The following is a 17,706-nucleotide window of genomic DNA, read 5'->3' as shown; positions in this document are numbered from 1 at the left end:
TTCATTAAAATCTAGTTATTTTAGACTTTCAGTTTTGTTGAGTTTTTTTCCCATAATCTACTGAGGTTTTTATAATTTTATTTAGATTGCATATATGGGGGCTACAGGAGTGCCTTCTTTGAGGAGCTGCCAGAAGCTTTCCCTGTGTCTGACAGAGCCATTACCAGCCAGCACCAAGACAGATCTGCTGCTGGCTGAGGCTGGGCCAGGCAGTGATGGTAGAAGTGCTTCTGGGATAACATTTGAGAAGGAAAAGTGTTGTTGTGCAAAAGTACTTGCAGACAGAGGAGAGAGAAGTGAGGATATGTGAGAGAAAGAACTGCACAGGCACCAGGGTCAGTGCAGAAGGAGGGGCAGGAGGTGCTCCAGGAACCAAAGCTCAGATTCCCCTGCTGTCCGTGGTGCAGACTTTGGTGGGGCAGCTGTGTCCCTGCAGCCCATGGAGCGGGTGCAGAGATCCTCCTGCAGCCCCAGAGGATCCCAGGCTGGAGCAGGTGGATGCCCAAAGGAGGCTGTGCCCTGCTGGAAGCCCAGGCTGAGTCGGGCTCCTGGCAGAACTGGAGCACCCAGGGAGTGAGGAGCCCGTGCTGGAGCGGGTTTGCTGGCTGGACCTGTGGCCCTGCGGCAGATCCAGGCTGGACACTGCTCTTGAAGGACTGCAACTCATGGAAAGGGACCCACACTGGAGCAGTTTGTGAAGAACTGTGGTTTGTGGGAAGGACTCATGTTGAAGGAGTCTCTCCTGTGGGTGAGACCTCACACTGGAGCAGGAGAAGCATCTTTCCCCTAAGGAGGAAACAGCAGCAAGAACCACATGATGAACTGACCATAATCCCCATTCTGTCTCTCTGCATCTCTGAGGGGGAGAAGGTAGAGAACTGAGAATAAAATAAAGCCAAGGAAGAAGGAAGGGATGGGGAAAGGTGATTTTTAAGTTTTGTTTTACTTCTCATTGTCTTAGTCCAATGTTGATTAATAATAAATTCAATTAATTTCTCCAAGTTGAGTCTGTTTTGCTTGTGATAGTAATCAGTGAGTGATCTCTCCTAAGCCTTACCTCAGCCCATGACTTTTCATTATATCTTCTCTTCCCTGTATAGTTGAGGAGGAGGGTGATAGAGTGGTTTTGATGGGCACCTGGCATCCAGCCAGGGGCAAACCACCACAATAGTTTATTCCTTTAAATGTCTCAGAAGTGGAATAGTCTTTTGCTGAAGATGTCTTTTAACAATAGAACCATGATTTGTTCTTTAAGCACATCCACAGTTTGAAAGATTAACAGGTGAAATTAAACTTGTTGAAACAGTCTGTCTGTATTCACAATGAGACACAATCCCCCTCTTCTTTACACTATTATAAACCAGGAGTAAGTCCACAAAATTTGATGTGTCAACATAAAAACATAAATATGTCCCAGTGTTCTGAGGGGTTACAAATGGCTAGTCAAAAATAACAACTATGCTTAATTACAAAATTTTTGTGTGGATTTTCTGTTAAAATGCCCATTGTGGAAGATAAATCCTTTATTTAAGGCAAGAACAGGGAAAACTTTAGCAGAAACTGTGAGAGTATCTCAGATGCTCTTCTGTGGAGCTACAGGAAATTTGAGGAGGGAGCGCACAATCCACAAGCCAAACCAACAACTGCAGCCAGTGATGCTGCTGCCTGCTTGCTCCTTTCAGCACATGTTTCCTGACATGCAATACTATACCTAGGGCCCTTTCTCCTCCCCCATTTTATTTCATTCCCTGGATATGTTGGCCCTCAGGGCAGCAGTAAGAATGTGAGGGATAAAGTAGTAAGAGGGAAGTGCCAAGAAAAGGCATTTCTCTTCCACTTTCATGACAAAGAACAGCAACTGCCTGCAGCATGAGGTGGTGCAGATGTGGGAGAAAAATGGTTTTTCTCCCAGATTTTTTTCTCTCTGGTGGTGTCCACCTTCTGTGTAGGTCTTTCATTCCAGAGTATTTCCCTACCCTTTCTTATAGAGTGACCCTATGCCCTACACACCAGCAGACATTTTGGTAGCAGGGGTGCTGTGCACTGTCCTTCCTCCCCTGTGGCCTTTTCCTTTGTGTCCTTCCTCACTGCCATAGCTATCACCTCATGATCTCAAACAGTAGCACCCATTTTTCCAAGGGGACATTGGCATTTGACTGTGCCTGAGGTGTGCTGTCTCCCTCTGTCCAGTTTAGTATGCGAGGTAGCTGAATAGTGGGAGATACTTTGCGCAGGCGTGACTTGGAAAAGCAATTTTAATTCCAGCCACGAGGGGACCTTCATAGTTTATTGTCGCTTTCCTGCAGGTTCGTCTGATCCATATACTTAGATCAGTTACAGTTTTGCTTCTTCTTAGGTAAAAACACATTCTCCCCTTTTTCTTTTTAATATGGTTTTTATTTATTAGGTGTCCAGAGTTTACATCAAAAATATATAAATGTCTTGCACAGAGAAATTTGGCAAATAGCCAACAAAAAATTAATCCCAAAAATAAAGAGCTCTCAGTGCAGCAATTGTTTTCACATCATATGACCTGTGTTTGGAGTCTCATTCTTCTCTTGCATGCAGCAGCTGTGTACTTGCATAATTTGATCTGGTTGTGTTTGTATGACAAAAAGAGGATGTGACTGTAACATGCACTAACTTGCTCACTTTTTCTAATGAGCAGCAAAGACAGAATAACTGAAACACGTGGCCAGGGTGCCCAGCCCCTTTGGGGATGATGGTGAGCCACTGAGGCTGCTGCTGTCCCTGCTGCTGCCCCTCTGCCAGCTCCACCAGACTGGTCACGCCATCACTGCCCTGCTCCCAGCTCCTCTGCCCGGAGAAGCGCCATCCCCGGCATCCCCTGGCACAGCTCTCCTGACACCACTCCTGAGAGGCAGGTAGCCCACACACTGCTTTCCCCTTGGCTTCCCAATGTGCTCTTCTTTTGTATTGTATTTCGTATTTCTCGAGTCCCATACTCTTGTTATGATATTCTTAAAGTCCATACCTTCTAGCTGGTTTTCTACCATGCAGCTCCTCTCTGCTGCGCAGTTCCTCATGGCTTCACAGGGGCTCCTTCTGGGCTCTCGACCCACCCCCTTTTATCCCAGTAGCCTTCATGAGCTACAGCTGCTGCCCAACCAAGGACCCCGCAGCTGTAGCTCATCCAGAGCAACAGGACCCACCTATCCGATACATAGGACTCTCACTACACTCTTCATCTCAGCCATGGAGGGGAAACTCTGCCCACACATGAATGGTGTAGGTGAGTTGGGATCTTCCCTTAGGCACGGCCAGCACTTGGGCCATGTGCCTTTCTTCCAGTTCTGAAAAAAAGGGCCTTTCTGTATAAAAACACACCCAACTCCTTTTCTCCCTAGCTCTATCCTGAAAGAGATATGGTAACTACTAACAAACACTTGTGTTTGTTGCATCCAAGAGAGACTTGCAAATCACAGCACTCAAGCACTTCTCAGGCATTCTGAGGTCATGCTCAGCATGGAATTGAAGGAGGTGGTGTTTCTCAGCTATCATGCTCTAAGGTCTCTGAGAAATCTCATGTGGGCAGTGAACAATATGCATGTACTACACAGGCCAAGTTAAACCCAAGGCTCCTCTCTAGATCATATTCAAACCATTGTCTTAATGAAATCTTTCTAACCTATTTAGAAATATCTGTCACATCTTTGTATCATCAAGGCTTAGACACCCTATGGGAACGCAAACTGGAAGGAAGTAGAAATAAGCAACATGTTAACAATGTTTAGAAAGGGATTTCATGGGAATGAAATAGACTTTTATTTTTGCCAATATAAATAAAGGCAGAAAGCAGTTTTTGCAGCAGGCGTGTGTAAAATGTGAAACCCTGGCAGGGCGCAGCAGAGCCAGAATGAGTGTGATAAGCAGAACGCTTCACCCCTGGAGGTGGGAACGTGATCTGGCGGTTGCAGTGGCACAGAGCAAATTTGAAGCTCCCTGTTCCTGCCCCCGACTGACTGTATATCTGTAGTCAACTCTTGTACTGTCTATCAGTTCACCCATCTGTACAACAGGGACATATTTATCTGTATCTTATCAGAGCCAGCTCTTGGCAAGCACCACTGGTGGATGCGGGCTGCCCTGTCCTGTCAGGAATGCAGGATTTCACAAGTGAAAAGCACAAGTCACCAGCACTTTGTCAGGACACAGGGTACCATTCCATTTGTTAAAACAGCTGTACACCTATGAGGAAATGTGGTGATACTGGCTGAAGAATCTTTTTATTCTCTGGGTAGCTTTGAAAGATTTGGAGTTAAATCTTACACAAACTTCAGACACCAGTAGTTCCCTAGAGCGATATGCTATAAATGATGTCAATTAAACCTATCTAACCTTATCCAAGCAATCACTATTTATCAATATTATAAAAGAGCAATTTTTATTCATGTATTTATTAAAATGATAATGTATTGCATGTTTTTGTTTTCATCTTCATTAGCTGAGAGCAAAATCTTTCAAATGACGTTTTATAACCGAACTGAGCTGCTAGTCCCAGAACTGTTGCCAAGGTTAAGGTTTCCTAAATAAGGTTTCCTAATCATAGACCACACATAATCTTGTAATTGCAGAATCAGCAGACAGAGCAACGGCTAAAAGAGACTGGAAACTGAAATGTCCTTCCACATGCAGCAGGCCATCTCCTGAAGGGCTCCTGTTTGCCCTGTGAAAGCTCACACGTAACCCTTCTCCTGTGAATAAATATATTTTTCCAGCTTGCTTATCTACAGACAGAAGCCGCCAGAGTGACATAAGAGTTACATCGGTCCAACCTTGTATATAACCTTGAATATCCATTTAAAACTGCCCTCTGCATTTTCAGCTCAATTTATAAATTTATTACTGTGAGTATTCTTAGAAAACCATCAATTATAAAATCATGCTTTTGATTAAACTGTTATGACTTTAGGTATATATTAGGTCTAATCAATTTTCACGTTTTGAGACTGCCTTTCTGCTACATGAAATTTGAAACTGATTGCAAAATTGATAATAAAAGCATCTTCTTTCAGAAAGGACGTAAATCCGTTACAGTCTACCATGAAGGAATACCCTCCTACAGGTGCTTTGGTGTTCTCACTGTCTGTTGGGGAAAAGTTGCACTGCCAACCACTTTACTGTGCACTTTACTGGTTGTGTTTTCACATACTTTGGCGGCAGCTGTCAGCCCTGCCTCCCCCATCACATACACCTTGGGAGAACTCCCACTACAGCTTCTACACAAAACAAAGGCCACCACAAAGCTTGGCCATTTAAGCCAAAAATCCAAACTTCCCAAATTCCTGTCTAGGCACCACGTAGTTTCAGAAAAGTGTCCAAAGATGATTGATTTTTTATCTTATTTTAAGTTTCTCAGCGGCCTTTCTGTCTGCTCCTTAGCATTCACAAGCTGTGGGCCCTGTGAGAAGCCCAGCAGCCACCTCAGGGGAAGGCATGTTGTGCGGTGCCTTTTGGAACAGGCTTTTTCAGAGTTAACCTGAAAGATCAAGCTGTAATATAATCAAGTGATTATTTTACAGATGATCTGACCGAATCACAAGACAAGGTAACAAATCATTTATAGCATCACTGGAGGGAGGAGTCCCAGCCGTGGCTGGGACTGCGCTGGGTGCGGTGGAGCTCCAACAGCCCCTTTTGCAAGGAGCTCCCAGCCCAAGCACCAGGCAAGAGAGAGCAGATGGTGAGAGACAGATGGGAGAGTACAAGGAAACAATGAGATAAATGAGCAAAAACTCAGCTGAAGACTTTAGCATTTGGTCTTAAAATTATTAATTTTAGTAAGCACTTCAGCTGATGTAACCCTATGGTAGAACGCCTTTCCCGTTCCAAAGGTCTTAATAGCTACAATTACAACACATGCGGCAGCCCAGCACGGGTTACATTTTGGGTAAAGAGTGGGAGTTCAGCAGGCAAGAAGCACCAAGGCAGGGGGTGTCAAACGCTGAAACTCGCTCAAGGGGGCTTGGGTACCGCAGCAAGCGGCGGCTGAGGGCAGCCTGACCGAGCGCTGCTCGGCAGTAACGCGCTGGCTGACAGCAATTGGGGCTGCCCCAAGCCGCTGTCCCGCTCGCAGCTCGCCGGGGAAGCTGCAGCGGGGCCGGGGGAGCGCCCTCAGCCGCCGGCACGGCGCGGTCACTCCCGCACAGCCCAGTCACATCCCCGCCCCCGAGGGGGGCGCTGAGCCACCCCAGGATGTCGCGGTCCCGCCACGGCAGCGGCGGAGGCCCGGAGGTGGCCCCCGGTGTCAGCGCACCGAGGGGACGCTCACACACGGACCCCGGGCCGCCACGCGCGGCCCTGAGGGGGCCGAAATCCCCCGGGAGGGTCCAAGGCCGCCTCGCCCGCGTCCCCAGCCGGGGCTGCGCTGTGGGGCCGCGCCGCCCTCCGCCCCGCGGGCGGCCGGGGCTGGCCGAGCTGCGCAGCCGCCGTGCCCGGGGAGCCGCGGCCGGCGGGCGAGGGGCGGCGGCCCGGAGGTAAGGCGGCGCACTCGGGCGGGCACCGGGACACCCCCAGGCCGCTCCCCGGGGGCCGCCGCAGGGAAAGCGAAACCAAAAGGGCGGTGACGGTGATGGTGGCGGCGGCGGGAAGGGGCGGGCAGGGGTTCCCGCGGCGCGGCTGGGCTCGCTGCGATTCGATCGCTCCTCCCCTCAGCGCCGAGGCGGAGCGGGGCGGTGGCGGCGGGCGGGCGGTCGGGCGGGCTCAGCGCGCCCCCATGGCCCTGGCGCCGGGTCAGCGGGCACGGTAGCAGCCTCCGGCTGTCGCCGCGGGTGACTCAGAGCTGCCCGGGCAGGGTGGGCTGGCGATGCGCCTCTCCGCCGGGCTCCGGGCAGCCGCGGGAGACTGACTGAGCCACAAAGAAGTTTCCCCGGCGGCGGCGGCGCGGCGCTCCCCCATGCGCGCCTCCGGGCGCCGGTCCTGGAGCGCTGCTCGGCAGGCGCCCGGCGCCGACCGCGCCATGGAGCCCCGCGCGGGGCTGCACAGCAGCCCGGAGCTCAGCCGGGCCAAGCGGCTCACCGTGGGCGAGCTCTGCTCCCTCTTCGAGGCTCGCTGCGCCGCCGTCGCCGCCGCCGCCGCCCGTCAGCTGCCCGACCGGCCCAAGAGGGGCTGCCGACCCCCGAACGGCGTTCTGCCGCCCGTCATCCCCCGGCTCACCGTCACCGCCGAGGAGAGCGAGGAGGCGCAGGGCAGCCCCCAGGCGCGGCCGGCGCGGCCGGAGGGCGGCGGGCTGAGGACGGGCAGCTCGCTGCACCTGCAGTCCCGCCGGCTGTCCAACTCCTCCATCTCCTCCACCGGCTCCTCGTCCCTCCTGGAGGACTCGGAGGACGACGTGCTGAGCGACACGGAGTGTAGGAGCCAGGGCATCGTGCACTTGGAGCACGGCGAGGACACCAGCCAGGTAGGGGCGCGGGGTGAGCGGCTCGCCCGGGACGCGCTGCCCTCGCTGGGCGCCTGCCGGGCTCCTCAGGGGCCAACAGATGCTCCCGCTTGGAGCGAGGGTTGCGTGACCCAGCTGCAGGAAAGCTCCGTGCAGCTCCTGTCCTGGGCCGGCGGCACTGCTGCTGTGCCTGTGGTAAAGCGCTTCTGCACGTGGGCTCCTCAAAAACCCGGCCAGGTGTGCGCTGTTTCTTTCTGCTTGCTGTGGAGTTGAACTTTACGTCCCAAGAATACGGGGAGGTGTTTTTTGATCATAAGTGGGTTGTTTTTTTTTCTTTTTTCCAGTCTCCTGTGTCAGATGCTCAAAATAAAATTTTACCAGGCATTTCCCAGCAGGTATTTTTTGTCTCTTTCAGTCCTGGAGTCTGTGGTTGTCAATTTTTGAGCCATTTCTTGCTGTGAGCATGACAGGAGATGGGGAGGAGCTTGGAATGGATAGAATGCATGCTTTTGTCCATTCTGGCAGCAACACATTCTTCTCTGTAAATCCCCTCTGTAATTTGGCAGCTTTCATCCATGAAGTGCGCTTTTAAAGGCATATAGTTAGTTGCTTTTTCATGGTCTTTGATGTATATTTCCCTGACTCCATACAGAGTGCTTCTCAGGCTTTTATACTTGAAAAATGTAGCTTTAGTGAATTCCCCCTCCCACCTTCATTGACATTGCTGCTTAAATTGTTGTTCTACTGCCAACTCATTGGTGCTGAATTGTTTTCAAGCACAACATATGCTTTGATAAAAAAGGTATAAAGAAGAAGTAATGTAACTTGTAGGTGATACCTCCAGCTGGACTTTTCTCATGGTAATTGTGGGTTTACTACTTTAAAGGACACATAGTCCAGGGACTAAAATGCTGTGCACAATATTGGTTTTGTTTGCATCAACTCGTGGCCTGATTTCGGAAGAGAAAAAAAAAGAGTTTTGTATTTTGTCATTTTGAGTATAAAGAAACCTGTAATAATAAGTCTTAGTTTGTACTTTTGATTCTGAGATAGAATCTGGTTTACATAACAAAAAATCACTTGTTTTGCTTTCTTTTCTAAAAGACATGCTATGTGATTTTGCGAAAGTAGCAGGAGAACAGAAATTAAATATAATAAAAGGCTGTGGGATCATTTGACTCAGTCTCCCTGCTGTGGCAATATGCGTGCAGCAAGAATTAAGTGATGATGCTTCAGCAGTAAGAGAACTCTGAGATGGCATTGTGGCCTCTGGTTAAACTGTGTGTGAGTGTAGACTGAAGCAAAACTGATTCTTCAGATGAGAAGCTGTGCTGCGTCAAAGCTTATGCTTCTGATTCTCTGAAGTCATTTGTACTGAATACAATATTGAGACCTAAATGATGGGGGCTGTATCCTTCCCTATAGTCTGAAATGCATGTATCATGTGAGTGCTACTACTTTCTTTTAGGAAGTCTTTATAGTCACCTTTTAATTACAAGAAAATAAAATATTAAAAGAAGAAGATCTGTAACACTGATTTATAGACTAAAAATATCCGTATTATAAATGTTTTAAACACCAAGAGACCATCCTGTTCACTTAGGTGTGTGGGAATCTGAGAACTTCCATAGTATTATAGCAATTCAGTTTTTGAAAAAATTTTTGCAGTTTTCCAAAGTTTAGCACAGCTGCAGGACTGTTTAATTCCTCCTTATAAAGTAAGTATTTCCTCAACTCAGGTGAAATACTTGATGCTTTAAAAGGCTGAGTTATGTTTCCATACCTGCAGTGTAGGGGAAGATGGGGGAAACTGCACCCAGGAGCTTGCATTCTGGCTGATTTTCTTTTTCTCATTATCCCTTCTGTGGCAAGCTGCCAAAACAGAGCAGGGTCTGGTACCTAGGACTCTAAACCAGCAGAACTCCATGGCACTACCTAATAAATTAAATGGGCTCACCTGCTCAGTGACTGCTTTCATGGCTCATCCCTGCCTTGCTTGCTGCATTACCCACCAAGAGCTGGAATCCCAGGAATCTGCTGTTTCTCTGTGGTCAGGTGCACTGCCCTTCTTCTCTCTCAGGTGGCTGCCCTGTTTGCTTAGCCATATCTGGAGGCATCCAGGACAGTTCTTGTCATTGATGTCTTTTGGTGCTGGACAATGCTGTCCAGTCGTTTCTTCAGCAAAACAGTGACCTCATACTGTGCCAAAGCTGGAGTCCGTGCTTTGAACCTCTGAGGGTTCTGCTGTACAGGATGTGTCCTTTCAACTCGTAAATCTTGAGGCAGGATGAATGTTTATTTTAGAGTGGAAGGCTTTGGGTTCAAGGCACAAACATGCAAGTGAAAATAACTACAAATTTTAGGATACTCTGTGGAATGGTTTTATATTTTGAAGATTTCATTTAGAGGCAATTTGGAACATTTTGTTTAAATTTATTGTTTTCAGTGTATTTTAATAGGTGAAGGCTTGTTCTAAGAGTGGAACACAAAGCACGGAGACTTTTCTGAAGGAAACTGGAATCAGAGGTGGGCCAAAGTTTTCTGTTTCCTAATTCATGGGAAATTTTGACATTTTAAAATTTCTCTTGTATTGGGGAATTCCCTGAGACTTTTCTCTGGAAATGTTGGAAGGTAATTTGGAGCCTGGTGCCTTATGATTAAGCTCAGACCAGTGCTCAGAGAACTGCTGGGTTGTCAAGCCTACCAGGCTCCCCAGTGCCTACCAGGGACCTTGGAAACTTGCCCAGGTCTTCAACTGTGGGAGTAGAAGTTCTGATAATGTTCCTGTTATCAGAGCTTCAAGGCTTCCATCTGGAGACCCAGGAACTTGAGACCTAAGCTGAAGAAGGCCCTCCCAGACCTCTCTACTGTTGATCTGGAGATCAAGAGCCAGCTGAGTCTGAAATATCGTGGGCTCTCAAGCTACCTGTGCAGGACTGTGTGTGAGATGGGAAGCTCAGGAGCCTCTGTGTCCATGGCTTGCTGCCCTGGGGTTCTCAGGCCTTAAATCCCAGGACGGTGTGCCTGGGAGTGCTGTCTCTGACTGCATTCCTTGGAGGAAAGCTCTCCTTGGTCGTTCACTTGGCAAACAGCTTTCCAAGAGGATGAGTGATTCAGTTAAGTATTTCACAGAGCATTTGGGGTTGGATGGATTGACATATCATGATGATGTTAAATTTTTGTTTCTTCTTGAGCACAGTACGTGGGCATGTCCCTGGAGTGTTGGGGGCAGTGAATACCTTGGGGCTGATGACGGTGACAGTGCAGTCCCAGCCTGGCTCCACTGGGACAGTTCACATCTGGGCAGGCCCACCTCTGAGAGCAGCTCAGTGGGTGGTGTTCCAGTTTCTCTGCATAAAGTTATTCATGCCATTTTGCAGTAATTAGCAGAGGCTTTGAAATGGGAGTATCCAGGCTTTCCTGAAAAAAGACCCTTCCAACAGAGAAGGGATGTAAGTGTGAGAGAAGCCGATTCTGCTGCTGTCCTGTTGGTTCAGCTTGGGGCTGTGAAAACCAGTGGTGCAAAGCTGTGATAATGGAAACTGCATAATGCCACATTTGGATATTTGTAACTCTTGGCAGTAGCTTAAGAAATATTGGTTATTTTTTAAATAGCCAATTGACAGAATAGATTTTACCCTATGGCAAAAGCTAACATTCCTGCATTTAAATGGGAAGCATACTTTTGTAGCCTTGCTTCATGCCATAGGGAAGTGTATATACACAGCTGAATCTTGCTGTAAAAACACCAGTGGTGCCTTTATAGTAATGGAGAGGATACAAGACTTATGTATTTTTGTCTTAATTCTGTGAATGAGCAGTTTTAAGAAGTATGAAGTCTGGTTGGCACATTTCTTGTTGGGACAGGGACTTTAAAGAGTGGTTTTCACAGAGATTAAATACCATGCTAATGTACAGCAGCCTTTTGTCCTCCTTATAGGAGGATGTTATTTACTAGACAGAAACATGCCAAATAAATTTACTCATTTTCATAGCTGTGACCTGTCGTTCCAAATTCCTAGAACTGTAACCATGAGAACAGCTGACAGTTTGCTAGAGAAAAAGCAGTTCAGATCTTGCCTGCAGTAATACCAGAAACTTTGGGGGATATTTATTAGTCAAGTGCATTTGGTTTGGTTTCACTGATCATCTTAATTGTATTTTTCATAACATCAAGTACCTTAAAATGGACAAGTGTATAGAAAGGCACACACTTAATAGCTAACTAACTAAATAAATTAATAAATACAGGATGAAAGTTTTAACTGCTTTGGCTCAGGGGTGGGTTACATAAGCTAATGCAGTAGAATATAATTGTTATTTTTAAATGAAGAATAGGAATGACGGGATGACATAAGTAAGACTGTTAATGGGATTTTAGCCTACTCTCCAAAGGAAAGAAAGCTTGTGTAATCACTCTATCAATTCAATTTCAACTGCTTTAGTAGGTTTCAGCCAAATTTGGCAGCAGCATAGACATCTCAAAGTTTCTTCAAGAGCTCTTTAAAGTTTCACAAAGGTCAGACTGGGTGGAAGAGAGGAAACCAAAATAAGTGCATACTTGGTATTCTCTGGGGGGAAGGTACCAGAGGAGATAAACAGCTGTGTTCTGCTTTGCTTGTTGGCTGCCAAGTTGCCATGTGCACATTGGCTGGCCCATAGGTGCTTCCATGCTGGATCCAGCTGCAGCAGGTAGTGCCTCCTCTCCTGAGGGTAATTAGAAGGTGTGGGAGGGATCACACACTGCTGTGGGCTGGTGAGGTTAGGGAATGTGGAAGGTGCGCGTTGAGGCACAGGGGTGAAAGGGAGGAACTTGTGAGGGGGTGTGGAAATGTTGGAGAGGTTGGAGGGCTTTTGGAACAAGTTTATAGAGGACAGTGACAAGCTGTAGATACTCTGATAAGGGTGCAAGACAGTAGATACCAGTCAAGTAGAAACTAAGCTTCTCTCTCTAGCGTTCTGCTCATGAGGCAGCTGGAATACATTTCATGCTGCTAAAAGCATGCATATTTATAATGACAGTCCCAAATACTGAAATCTTCCCATTGTATACTGAACAAATTTGAGGCAAATAGCAGTGATGGTCCATGTTTGCACAGTACTTGGAACAAAACTCTGAACTGAGAGCCATCTCTCAGTTTGAGGATGCATTCTTCAGTGCTCTACATTACAGTGGTGGAGTATATCAAACCATCAGCAGTATCAGGTCTGATCGTGACTTTTTATTACAGACTTCTTGTCTGTAAGGAAATTGACTTAGCTGTTCTCAAATCAGGTGAGAGAGAGGCAATTAAATGCCTTATCAGATAAGAGTTTCTAATCATCGATATATCTGAAATGGTGACTTAGACATTAAAAGATTCTTCTCTTCTGAATCAATTTCACTCTGATAGTTCATTTTTCTTATGTTAAAGGACATGTTGTTTGGGCATACAGTCTAAAGTTGAAAGAACTCTGTGATAACTTTTCCCTTATGGACCTGCTGTGTTGGCTGTATTGTAGAAGTTTCTCTGTATGTCCACTTTTATAGTTCAAACCTCCTTATAATGCTTGTTTCAACTGGAAAGGTGAGAAAAAAGTAACAGCAACTCCTCATCGCTGGGTGATGCATATTTAAAGAGGCAATACCTAAGTACCTATTTTACTCACACTATCATTGACTCAGCAGATTTATTTATGAAAAACCATGCCAGTCTTAAAAGGAATAAAGGTAGTAGTTGGAGCAATAGCTCGGAAATTTTGCATGTCTGTACTTTTGGGTTCTGACACTATTACCCTGTTAGACTGGTTTGATGAGAGTGAATATTTTTAAACTGGTTTATTTGATTACCACGTGTAATTAGTGTGGTAGTTAACATATGCAAAAATTACCTCAACTCACATTTAAAGTTTATTATAAATGGAATGTGTTAAAGTGGATTGGTTTGGTTAAATGCTCACAATGTGATGCAATTTAATGTTGGAAGCTGAGAATGCACATTGTATTTTTGTGGTAAATAGCTGGTTTTTTAGCAGTGGCTGAGAAAAAACTAAGGATCATCATGTGGTATTTTGTAGTGATTATCTATAAAGTGTGGTGGTAGAAAAAGTAATGTTAACCTTAGACATCTTGGAAGGAAAAGGTGATCTTATGTACAGCAGCAGTCAAGTCTATCTCTCTTCTTCCTTCAGTCAGGGCAGTTCTTGCAGTGAAAGGGGGCTGAGGCAGAGGAAATTGGCTTATCAGTCCATGTTAATTTGGATCTTGCATAGTGTAGGTTTAAATGGTTTAAGCGCTCTTCTCTACCAACAGAGCTTCATCTCAAAAGCTCAGAAATCATGTAAGGTGGCATTGTCTGTCCACAGCATAGCATACCTGGGGAAAAATATAATAAAAAAAAGGAGGAGAGTGGGAGCAGGTGTTAGTGTCCATCAGCTCCTTCTGAATAAAAGCATAGGGAACAGGGAGAGGCTACCTGTTCATCCAGAGTCAGGCTAGCAAATAGCCTGGCACTGGATAACAGTGTGGTGGTGGTGGTGTTTCCAATGGTGCTGTATTGGTGTATTCTTTCCAATGCTTAACTAATTCATTCCTGTTATGGAGAATGCTGTCTGGGATAACACATAACCAGCAGCATTTGAGGGGATTTTTGTACTGATGAATGGTGAGCTTCTCACAAGGGATGAAACCTTTTACATTCCAAGACATGTAGGTGTGAGACAGATTCTATAGAAACCTACACTGAACCCATCAGGCCTGGCTATTGTTGCTTGTTAGCAAATCTTCTGTTCCTTGGCAAGCTTGGGAAGAAGTCAGCCAAAGACAAATCGACAGCTCATGTGAAGCAGTGATCACAGACTTGACATGATCCAGATTTGGAGCTTGGGACAGACTCTCCAAGCCAGTTGGTGACTATGGCAAGCAGAGCACAGACACTGCTTTGTGGGAGCTCAGCATTAACCCAGAATCCAGGAGCACTCTGTATTTACAGGCTGAAATATCCAAGTAAGGTGATGCAGTGATACAAACACTTTAAACTGTTTACCTCAGCCCACTATTACCATGTTTATTTTACTCACATTCAGCTTCAGTCTGCTGCTTTATTCAGCCTTCTGACCTCATCTGTATGTGAGCCACATTCTAACAGAGGTGTGGTTACACGTGATAAAGAATATGTATAGAAACTTGTTTAGTCTGGGTGTCATTGGTACTCAAATGTGTCTGATTCATCCAGAGGATTAACAGGAAGCTGGGATGTTGCAGAACTGTATGAGTTAGTTAGTGGGAATGGCAGAGTTCACTTGGGATGTATCAGCAGAAACTGCTTCACACTTCATATGTACTTTGTACAACTTTCATGTGATGAGAATAATGTCTCTTGATAAATTGCATTGAACACTGCATAGAGAGAGAAGGTCTTTGTTTTCAGTGATGGTAGAAAATTATCATTAATTATCAATATAACTGATTTTGTCTCCTGATCTCTGCCACATCCCAACATAAAGTGATCCAGTCTTAGTTACAGCTGCATTCACTACTCTGAGCTGCTACAGAGAACACAGCTTTCTTTGTGTCTCAGCTCTTTTCAAGCAGCTCCATATAGTGAGAACACTGCAGTGGTTCTTTCTAGTGATGTTCACTCAAGACATAACTATTTGCTGTGCTCTACTTCGTTTGCTTCCTGTGGTGGAGTGCTGAATCAAATGCAGGCTTCTACTTCTCACCTTTGAGGTGCTGGTGCTAGTCAGAGTCTGTGTGCTGTGGGCACACAAGAGATGGACAGAGCCCAGCTGTGAGGGATGTGTGCTGCCATCCCACTCCAGGTTCCAGGTGCAGGGGGTGAGCTCAGGGAGGCTCAGCTGTGCAACAGGCAGCTGTCCAGGGGGTTTTCCCATGCAAGAAGGCATCTCTCACCACAGCCAGCTCTGGCTCACTCTGCAGCACGTACTTTGGAAATGGAAGGAGCGTTGCTGCTGCGTGTCAAGACCTTCCACTACTGGAACCTCTTCAAATGCTCTGAAATCACCACCTCTGCTGAAAATCTTCAAAGATTTAGAAGCATCTGGCACAGATCTGAGCATGTGGCACAGGTAGTGGTGCTGTCATGTGCTTTCAAATGACCAGTCTTATGGGTACACATATTGCAAAGGGCAGCTGCAAGGTTCTAATGCAGGCTACTCAAGAGGAAAACTTTGGAGATGAGGGAGGTAAGAGGGTTGTGATAGCTTCAGGTTATGTACCATCAGACAGAAGGGGAGTCACTGACAGGGATTGGGAAGGGTACTGGAAATGTGAGGGGAAGAGCAAAACTTAATAGGCAAGCAGATTATTTCTTTAAAAATCAAGAAAAATACATTCTCAGAAAAACCTCAGGAGAACATATGACAACTATATTAAGAAATCATCAGTCAAACATTGAAAGTATATGTAATGAAAGAGCTCACGTGCCTGCAGTGTGGGTATGTTAATGTTCTGCTGTCTTTCATAACAAGTAGGCATAGCACTTTATGCACAGAATTCATGACTTTTAACAGTTCTATATTTTCAGTCTACTCAAAGGATAAGTTACAGTTCCACAGTCACTGATGTAATGTATTGCAGAACCTCTGTTTATTCACAGATAGCTCTGCAGCAGATCACAGAAGGGAAAGGCTGACTTCCCAATTTAACACGGCTGAATGCTGATGTGGAGAGCTGCTGCCTTTCACAGTTTCACAGTCCTTCTTTGCCTGAGAAGAGACTAGGGAAGTTATTTATGGAGACTTTCACCATGGCCAATAACTGTATTTTTTTCATTCTCCTTTTGACTAACTTGAGAGTGAACCTTACTAGCAGAAACACTGAACATATGTGCATGCAGCCAAAGTTAATGGGAGCTGTTCTACAAAAGTATTGTACAGTATTGTATAACACTGGATATTAGGAAAAGCAAAGGTTGACACCTCAGTTTAAGCTTTCAAAATTAGTTTTACTTTTCACATTAACCTATCTTTCCTTCACTATTTTTCCCTTCATTTAACAGGTTGTGAAAACAAATTCACTAACATTTGGAAAACAGTGTACTGCTGCTGTAACAGTTGTCTTTAAGTTTGTACCGAAAACTTCAATTCTGAAAATTTCTAACTTCTGAGTACCCAGTTTTGCATTTAAGGCATTATTAAAGTTCCAGCTGAAATGTAATTCTGGATCTGAACATGTTCCAGGAGGAGAAGGTGCTGACATCTGGCAATGGTGTTTCATCCTCCCTGCCTTCCCGAAGCGTGCGCTGTGGAACAAGGCAGCGCTGCCTGGCCCAGGTGAGGTGCCCATGCTGGAGAGGGCACTCAGTGCAGGGCTGCACTTGGAGAGGCTCTTCAGGTGCCCTCTGCTGTGAGGAAAGCCTAGTTCACAGCTCTCTGGTGCACAGCTGAGCCTCCTCAAATTCCCTCCTGTGTATGGCTGAACACATCCCTCACAGCTGAGCTACATTGATCCCTTGTTTGTGCTGTGCCGAGCAGTCTCCACAGAAGGTAATTAACTACTAATGAGAGTCTACTGCAAATTAATTTGAGGTTCTTACAATTTGCCAGGCTTTCTCAGGTTGACTTCTGTTCCTCACATTGCTTACTCCTGCTTTGAAAACACTCCTCTTCCTAGATTTCAGGTTCCTTCCTCAAAATTCAAAGTTAAAAAGCTTTCGAGAGGATTCACTAGAAATTTTGTAGTGGCGTCAATATGAATCTTTTTCTAGCCTTGGAAACACCTCAAGTTTTTGTTAGAGTTGTTCAATCTGAAGCAAACCAGAGTTTTAGCTCTTTTTTGAGGTGGTTAACTTAGAGCTAATCACCAGAGAACAAAACACATACAAAGAATTCTTGCGCATTGGTGCTTTCCTGGTTGTGCAGGAAATCTGGGTTTTGCCTCTCTGAAAGAGGCAGAGCTAGAGAAGACTGTATGGCCTTTGTACTCTTCTCCTTCATTGTATGCTTATGTGATGCAGCAGAAAGGATAAAAATCTATGTGAACAGTGTTTTTGCATGCAGATCAGCTGTTATCTTGTGTGGGGTTTGAGTGGGTTGTTGGCTAAGTGCACTTGACCTGAATATTCTAATAATGACAAGCTCTGCTTGGTGTGGGCTCCCTCCTTTGCCACCCATGTATAGTCTGTTGGGATGGCGTTGCTGACCCCACAAAGGGTCAGCTTTGTTCAGAGGAAAATATAATCTGAAGAAACTAAGAAACCTTCCTACGCTTCAGCTCTCATTTTTCATAGTGCAAAATGCTGAGTATCAGAATTTTGAGCTGATAATTTGATACAGTTTGTATTGTCTTGCTCAGTGGCATTTAA

At 45.9% G+C, this 17,706-nt stretch overlaps 1 protein-coding gene across 1 annotated transcript in view; it reads left to right on the top strand.

Moving 5' to 3' along the window:
* The first annotated feature begins 6,721 nt into the window (after positions 1–6,721).
* Positions 6,722–17,706, top strand: part of ITPKA (inositol-trisphosphate 3-kinase A) — a 39,441-nt gene continuing 28,456 nt past the window's right edge. Inside the window, exons 1-2 of the mRNA XM_058026841.1 lie at positions 6,722–7,420; positions 7,744–7,794. Of these exons, the coding sequence (XP_057882824.1) occupies positions 6,917–7,420; positions 7,744–7,794 (555 nt within the window). The 5' untranslated portion in view covers positions 6,722–6,916. The remainder of the gene's footprint in view (positions 7,421–7,743; positions 7,795–17,706) is intronic.

Source organism: Melospiza georgiana, chromosome 6 (assembly GCF_028018845.1).
Source record: "Melospiza georgiana isolate bMelGeo1 chromosome 6, bMelGeo1.pri, whole genome shotgun sequence".
Taxonomy (NCBI): Eukaryota; Metazoa; Chordata; class Aves; order Passeriformes; family Passerellidae; genus Melospiza; species Melospiza georgiana.
Note: the sequence above shows the minus strand (reverse complement) of the source record. Positions and strands in the feature narration are given on the sequence as shown.